The sequence below is a fragment of the Hydra viridissima genome, unplaced genomic scaffold (genome assembly GCF_058129835.1).
Source record: "Hydra viridissima isolate aposymbiotic clone 2 unplaced genomic scaffold, HvirCarnegie_v1 scaffold_64, whole genome shotgun sequence".
Lineage (NCBI taxonomy): Eukaryota > Metazoa > Cnidaria > Hydrozoa > Anthoathecata > Hydridae > Hydra > Hydra viridissima.
The window spans coordinates 15087-23012 of NW_028324344.1; the positions used below are offsets into that span (position 1 = coordinate 15087).

Consider the following 7926-nt stretch of genomic DNA (forward strand, 5'->3'; position numbering starts at 1 on the left):
TTTAAGCCTTTGCTATTATCATGAGGCTTTTGCTCCACGAGCCAAAAAAGTACGCTAGAGTTGACAAACTGCATCGCGGTCGAAAAGTGTAATTACGCCAACACTTTTATCCGTTTTAAGCATTTCGTTTTCGCACGAACAACAATTAAAGCAGCTCGTTGAGCTTAACGACGTTCGTATTTTTTTTCGAAGCCAAAACTTCGGCTATAAGTAGAATGAAGAGGCACTTCGAAAAACAACAAAGCTGTTCGCAGTCGATAGCTACGAGCGACAACATCTCTGCGAGTCTGGCATCAAGGTAAACAGTTTTTTTACATTTTTATTTGTTAGTGCCACTTTTGTGTACATTATGTATTCAAAAATTTCTTGCTGACGCTAGATTTTTCGTTTTCAATGAACAACAGTTGCAACCTCTAGCCGTTTGCTAAAACAGCTTGCTAGGACAACCAAATCAATAATATGTTGTGAAAATTTCTTTTTGTTCAACTGACTAAGGAAGATCGAGCGAACGCTTTTTTTTTTATAACTTGTTTGTATCATATTGCTATTAAGAAAACAGCGTTGTGTATACTAAACGTGACATAATTGGCAATTATCCGTAACTAAAAATAAGATAGAAATTACAAACTTGATACCATGATTTAATTACTGTAACAAAACTAGACGTCATCGCGTGAGAAAATAAATGTTTATGACACATAACCTATTTTTTTGTTTTTTGTTTTTTTTGTTTTGTTTTCTTCTCTTTTTTCCTTTTAATCTCTTTTCTTTCGTCCAAAAAGCGTTTTGATTTTGCCTCGCCACAAGCGATGAAAAAAGAAAATAAATGTTTATGACACATAACCTATTTTTTTGTTTTTTGTTTTTTTTGTTTTGTTTTCTTCTCTTTTTTCCTTTTAATCTCTTTTCTTTCGTCCAAAAAGCGTTTTGATTTTGCCTCGCCACAAGCGATGAAATCGATAAAAAAACCTGCTCGGACATTCTCAATTCTCAACAACAAAAGCAATCAAAGTTCTAGCTCTAGAGCACGTGCGCCAACAGGTTGATGAAACCGTTCAAATATGCTCGATCGCTAGAATTTAAAAAAAGAAACAAACCAGAAACAAACCAAAATAAAAAAAGACAAAAACACAAATGGACATCTTTAGAACGCTTAAATTTTATAAAATATATTCCTCTGCGTTTTTAACCAGCTAAACTGTCGTAAAGTTTTTTCGGTGCAGTTCATTTAAAAAACTTAGTTTTCAACTTTTAAACGTTTTAGACTTCTCGTTTAAGGCAGTCGAAAGAAATGAGTCGACTTGCTCTCTCTCTCTCCCTTTTCGGTTTTGTTTTTGTGTATTTGTTTTTGTTTTTTCTTCGTTTGCCTTCGTTTGAAATGCAAGGGATTCGAAAGGAAGGTCGTTGCTTTGTTTGCTTTTCGAAAAGTTGTCGCCATGCGAGACTTAGTTTTTTTTTTTTTTTGCTCAAATTGAGCACAAGTGAGTTTCTAGTCTTGAAAGTGTGCAAAGTGTGGGCCAATCTGGTGGCTGGAGTGATGACACGTGAATGCTGGAAATTCCAGACTTTGAGCGGATCCAGCTAGCATAGAAAGAAAATGTAGCATTCACGTGGGTCTCTCCTAAGCTTGCCATTGGTCGGTCTGCTGGCCTTAAGTACCCCCACCCCCCCACCCCCCTAAACGTCACGCTTGCGCAGCTTTCTCGGTCTTTGGCGCCCAAAGAAAGCTTGAGGAAGGATAAAAAATGGCGAGGTTTCGGTACTGCGTTTTCTGTTTTTCTTATTTGTTTTTGTTTGTTTGCTTGTTTGTTTGTTTGTTAATTTATTTAATTTTTTTTTTTTGTTTGTTTCGTTCGTTTGTTTGTTTGTTTGTTTCGTTTGCTTCGTTTGTTTCGTGATGTTTTGTTTTCCCTTCTTGATGGCACAAAACAGAAGCAAACAAGACTTTCGGTTATGTTCGGTTATATTCGGTTCAATAAAAGTTTGTTGGTTTCTGCACAACAGCAACAACAAAAGTCCCTCTGTCCCTCAAAAGCAGTTTCTCCTCTGTCTTAAAGAAGAGCCTCTTTGTAATCGATCTTGTCTGAATGCAGCTCTCCTTTTGCCTACAGGTTTTTATTCCAACCCTTTTGTTGTTGTTAGTGCCATTGACACTTGTGTCAGCCATGTTGTTGTTATTGTTATACTCTGTAAAAGCAGTTGTTGCTGTTGTACTTGTTTGTTGTTTCTAAGGACACTGTTATTGCTGCTGTTAGCGCTGTTAGTAATCACCCACTTGGCTTGTATTTTTGTTTTTTGTTTTTGTTTTTTGTTTTATTTATAAACACTCTCTGAGTAAGTGATGCTGTTGCTGTTGTTGTTGTTATAGTTGCAATGAGTGTTTGTTAATGTTCCCCCACTTGGCTTGTATTTTTGTTTTCTGTTTTGTTTGTTTTTTTTTTTTGTTTGTTTTTTTTTCTCAACACTCTCTGAGTAAGTGATGCTGTTGCTGTAGTCGTTGTTATAGTTGCAATGAGTGTTTGTTAATGTTCACCAACTTGGCATGTTTATAATCTATTTTATTTTATCAACACTCTCTGAGTCAGTGATGGTGTTGCTGTTGCTGTTGTTCTTATTCTTATTATAGCTGCAATGAGTGTTTGTTAATGTTCACCAACTTGGCTTGTTTATAAATTATTTTATTTTATCAACACTCTCTGAGTCAGTGATGCTGATGGTGTTGTTGTTATTATGCTTGCAATAAGTGTTGTTAATGTTCACCCACTTTGCTTGTTTTGTTTGTGCTTTTGTTTTTGTTTATCAACACCCTTTGAGTCACTGATGCTGTTGCTGTTGGTGTTATTATAGTTGCAATGAGTGTTAATGTTCACCCACTTTGCTTGCTTTATTTGTTTGTTGTTGTTTTTTTATCAACACCCTGCGAGTTAGTGATGCTGTTGCTGCTTTTGTTATTTTACTTGTAGTTATAGTTGTTACTGTTTAGCCACTTTGCTTGTTTTTTAATCTGTTTTATTTTATCACCACTCTCTGAGTCAGTGATGATGTTGCTGATGCTGTTGTTGTTATTTTACTTGCAATGATAGCTGTTACTGTTCAGCCACTTTGCTTGTTTTTTTTTTTTTTGTTTGTTTGTTTGTTTGTTTTTTTATATATCCTCTGAGTTAGTGATGCTGTTGCTGATGCTGTTGTTGTTATTATGCTTTCAATGAGAGCTGTTACTGTTCACCCACTTTGTTTGTTTATAGTCTGTTTTATTTTATCAACACTCTCTGAGTCAGTGATGCTGATGCTGATGCTGTTGTTGTTATTATGCTTGCAGTGAGAGTTGTTACTGTTCACCCACTTTGCTTGTTTATTATCTATTTTATTTTGTCAACACTCTCTGAGTCAGTGATGCTGATGCTGATGCTGTTGTTGTTATTATGCTTGCAATGAGAGTTGTTACTGTTCACCCAATTTGCCTGTTTTGTTTTTTTATTTGTTTTTTTTGTTTTGTTTTTGTTTTGTTTGTTTTTTTTTATCAATACCCTCTGAGTCAGTGATGCTGTTGCTGTTGTTGTTGTTGTTGTTGTTGTTGTTATACATGCAATGATTGTTGTTACGGTTCAGCCACATTGCTTGTTTTTTTAATCTGTTTTGTTTTGTCAACACTCTCTGAGTCAGTGATGCTGATGCTGTTGTTGTTATTATGCTTGCAATGAGAGTTGTTACTGTTGTAGTTATGTCTGTCATTTGTCCTTGTTAGCAAGTTCTATTTGCCCTCTCTTGCCTTTTTTCAACACAGTTTCTTTCTTTGAGTCATATGGTTGCGAGATCCTCTCAAACTCCATCTCTTTATTTATTTGTTTCTTTTTTTTTTTTTTTTTTCTCATTCTCCTTCTCATAATAGCAATCACTGCTGCCACCATGCATGTAATGCTAGTTGCTCTCATTCTTTTTCATTTGCTAGTGGAAACTTTGTTTCTTCTTGTTGCTCTCTTTTCTTTCTTTTTTCTCTTTTGCAGAGGATTCGAAAAAACACAGCTCTTCCCTGCAGTTGTAAACATTCCAGGATTGGATGCAGGCAGAAGAAAAACACTCTCACTAACTGTTTTCTTTTTTTTTAGCATAAACCGTTGCAAACAAACACCTGAACATGTCTTCTTCACAAGAAAACAACACTGTTGTTGCCCCTTCTCCGAACTCTAAAGCGAAAAAAAAGAAAAGAAGGCAGTCACAAGAACAGAGAGACTTAAAGCTCAAAAACAAAGTCAGGGCCGCATTAGTTGCAGCGTGTGGCTCCGTAAACAGGGTTGTACCTTTCTATGGTACCAAGAAGAGGTACGCTGTTAGCTGTCCGATGCCTTTGTGCAAACATTCGTCCACAAGCATTAAAAGACACTTGACTAAAAAAGATCATTCTTGGACTTTGGATGAAGCTTCCATCTTTTACTCTGCAATGGTCAGGAAGTTTCAGCATGCTCGTCTCGAACGCAAGTCCGGCTGTCCAAAACCTTACCCCTGTTTGCAATGTTGGAAGTATTACGACCGACTGGACATACACTTGAAAGAGACTCATTTCTACGATTCCAAGACGATCAAACAAAAGATTGCAGAGGCAAAGCGATACGACAACGAGAAGCTCTATGTCCCTCAATTTATTCGACCTGCCTTCTTTGGTATTAAGCCAGTAGCTGAACAAGCGTCTGCATCAGGCTCTGCATCCTCTGCTCCTGGGCCTTCCTCCTCTTTTTCTTCTCCGGTTCTTTCCTCTGATCCTCTTTTAAGCTTGCCCTCATCCGAGGCTCCTTCTGCAAACCACTGCACCTCTGTAGAAAACAAAGAGCTGAACACCGAATCTGTCCTAGACTCTGATTTTAATTCCTTAAAGCACTTGGTTTCCAACTCCTCCGTCTTGACAGAAGATAAGAGACTCTTGTTTCAGCTGGACAAAGATGCTTTTCACTTTTATTACCAGTCAGCAGATGAGCTCTTCAGAGATTTTGAAAAGTGGCTTGTGGTAGCCAACAACAACACTTTGTCACAAGCAAAGATCTACAAAAATGCAGTTGTTGAAATATTGACATGTTGTGACAGCACGCTGACGCTGCACCCGAACGCTCTCACCAATTCCAACGTTTTGGAGGATAGATACTTTTCCATGCACTTTAAAAACATTCAGCTCAATTCCAAGCTGAGTGAACTTGACCAAACAAAAGCCATGTCTTGTCACACGTTGTACAACCGCCTCGTCTACCTTTGTCTCCTGTTTCGTTTCAGTGAAGCCAGGAATGTCTATTTCGGACTTTCTCATGAGGCCATCCGACGTTTGCGCTGCAAGGTGGAGGAGTTACAAAAAGTGCTGAGGCCCTTTCGTTCTTTGAGGAGGAGCCTTGTGAAAAGCAAAAAATGCATCAACATCATCAATGTCAGTTTGCTGACCGAATATGGCAAGTCTGCATACGTAAGAGAGTTAGTGGAATCGATTAGAAAGCCGTCTCTTACACCGACTAGAGACAATGCTGTGTCTCTACGAAACCATCTTCTGCTCTCTGTCACTGTAATTAACAGTTTAAGAAAATCTAACATTGCTCTTTTAAACATTAGAGACTACATGGCTGCTGAGAAGAGTGAGTGTGGATATTGCATTGTGCAAGAGCGCTACAAAACAGCATACAAGTACGGAGCCAAAAACATTCTAGTGCCGAACGACTTGAAAGTGTTGATCGATATTTATTTGCTGAGATACAGAGACCTTCTTGTCAACGACTCTCACTACATGGCTGCAGACACCAAGACTGTTTTGGAGTTGAGCGACTGCTACAGGCCCCTTTTTCCATCGATGAGACCCAACAAAGACGAATGTGTGACACTCGGTGCAACTAGAGTGCCTGTTTACCAGATGGGTTCCTCTGCTATCTCCTCTTGCCTGACGTCCTGCTTCAGAAAAAGCCAAGTAAACATTCCCATGAAGCGTCTTACTCCCACTTGCATTCGCGGTTCGATAGCCACTTACTTTGCCAACAACAGCAAAGAAGATCGCGAGCGGTTTGCTACACTCTACATGAAGCACAGCAGGAACACAATGGATAGCTTTTATGTGTCCCAGTGGAACGCTGCAGAGGAGTTGCGCTTTGCCCTGGGCATCGGACAGTCCTTCGGAGTCATAGAGTCTTTGACTGTTGAAAAGTCTGAGAGACCACCAAAGAAGGAGAAGGATGTGATGGACTGGCTCCAAACTAATGCAGAGGAGTACGGTTTTCATGAGGTTGAGGACATCTTTGAGGAAGATTTAGACTCCGGTTCTGACTCTGAAGAATGTGCTGCTACTTTCAGCTGTACCACAGTGGTTCCGTTTGCTCCAGCTGTAGAAAACAATGTTCCTTTAGAGGATAGCAACGACCATGCTGTAGATTTCTTGTGTGAACCTACCTCAACTCCTGTTTCGTCTGTTCCATCTGAACAAACAATCGCTGGTCCAGTTCTTGAACTATCCCCTGCTCTTGCACAACTAGTTCCTAATGAACAAACTGTTTGTATGGATGTAGATCAGACTCTAGCTGTTCCTGTTGGCACAGCTTGTTCTCCTCTTGCATTAACATTATTTCCTGATGAACCGGATTTTATTGAACACCATGCAAATCTTTCTCCAGTTTACTTTAGTGAGCAAGTGGTTGCCAAACCTGTTTCTGCTTCTCCTTCTCAGCAAGTCGCTTTCTGTCCTTCAAAAGAGGTCTTTTCTGTTCCTCTGACTCCTAGCCTTGTTGCTTTTCAGCAAACATTGGCCAAACCCAGTTTGTTTCTTTCATCTGATCCAGTTTCAGCTGTTCCAGTCCAACAGGCTGGTACTGTTCTTGCAAAGCAGCTCTCACCTTATGCTGTTCAATCTGTTGGTAGCCTATTTAGCCAAAGTCTTGCCTCTACATCCAGAGGTAAATTCTTTTTGATTTTTGATTTTTATGCAAATCTCAACACGCTTTCAAAAAATGAAAATGCCCAAATCAACTCCTTGCCCTATTTTTATTGTTAAAGCTGTAAAAAAAACAAAACAAACCAAAAAAACAACACAGAAGTGTGTATGTATTTGTTGCAGGACTAATTCTGTGATTGCTTAAATGTTTATACAAGTGAATGATACTAAAACTGATTATGTTTTAGAAGTAAAAGATCCAAGAAGAAAAAAAATCAAGTTGGAAATGCCATCTTTCACTCAAGAACTCATCGGTAATGTAAAACCTAATTTATACAAACATATATAAACACAAACCTCTTCTTGCACAATTTCAGATGGTTAACTGTTAACAAAAACTAGCCATCATTGCTAAGTGCACTTTTAGAAAGTTGTGTCTACCCGATTTCTAATGATGAAGTTAGAAACATGACCGTTAGAAATCATGCACAGCTTGTTATCATCTCTAACACTTAGAAACTGTTGATGGTTTTTATGAATTAGAAAAATGAACATGGTTTTATTTTATTTCAGGATCAACTCAGCCAAGAACAAAGGAAAACAAAGCAGAAGTTAGCCAATGCCATTTAGGTAATCTTTCAAAAACCAGTTATTGCTATCAGTGCAAACAATAAGGTCAACAAAAAAAAAATAAATAAAAAAAAAAAACAGAATAAATCTTGTCTTACTTCAGAACCAAATGAATATTTGATTTAATCACTTTGTGTTATGACTTGAGTTTGTAAAATTTTAGATGAAATAGTTGAAAAGCTGAATGCTTGCCCTGGCCACAACGAATGGTTCAACACCAGAAGTTTTCCACGATGTGCAGCTTTGGTGTTGGCATACATCTTGCAAGACGTGTTTACAGATGTAAGCTCAAGTTGCTCGTACAAAGATTACCTTGGCATCTTGGCAAATCATAGCAGTGACAAGCTCATTCATGTCTTGCAAAAGTACTCCTACCAAAGCCATATTAAAGACAAAATTAAAAACAT

General features: G+C 38.2%; 1 protein-coding gene across 1 annotated transcript; it reads left to right on the forward strand.

Moving 5' to 3' along the window:
- The first annotated feature begins 4796 nt into the window (after window positions 1-4796).
- On the forward strand, window positions 4797-7238 carry LOC149876009 (uncharacterized). The gene is made up of 2 exons (XM_090075889.1): window positions 4797-6911; window positions 7138-7238. The coding sequence occupies exons 1-2, from the start codon at window positions 5141-5143 to the stop codon at window positions 7236-7238; spliced, it is 1872 nt and encodes a 623-aa protein (XP_089932015.1). The 5' UTR covers window positions 4797-5140.
- The last annotated feature ends 688 nt before the right edge of the window (window positions 7239-7926 follow it).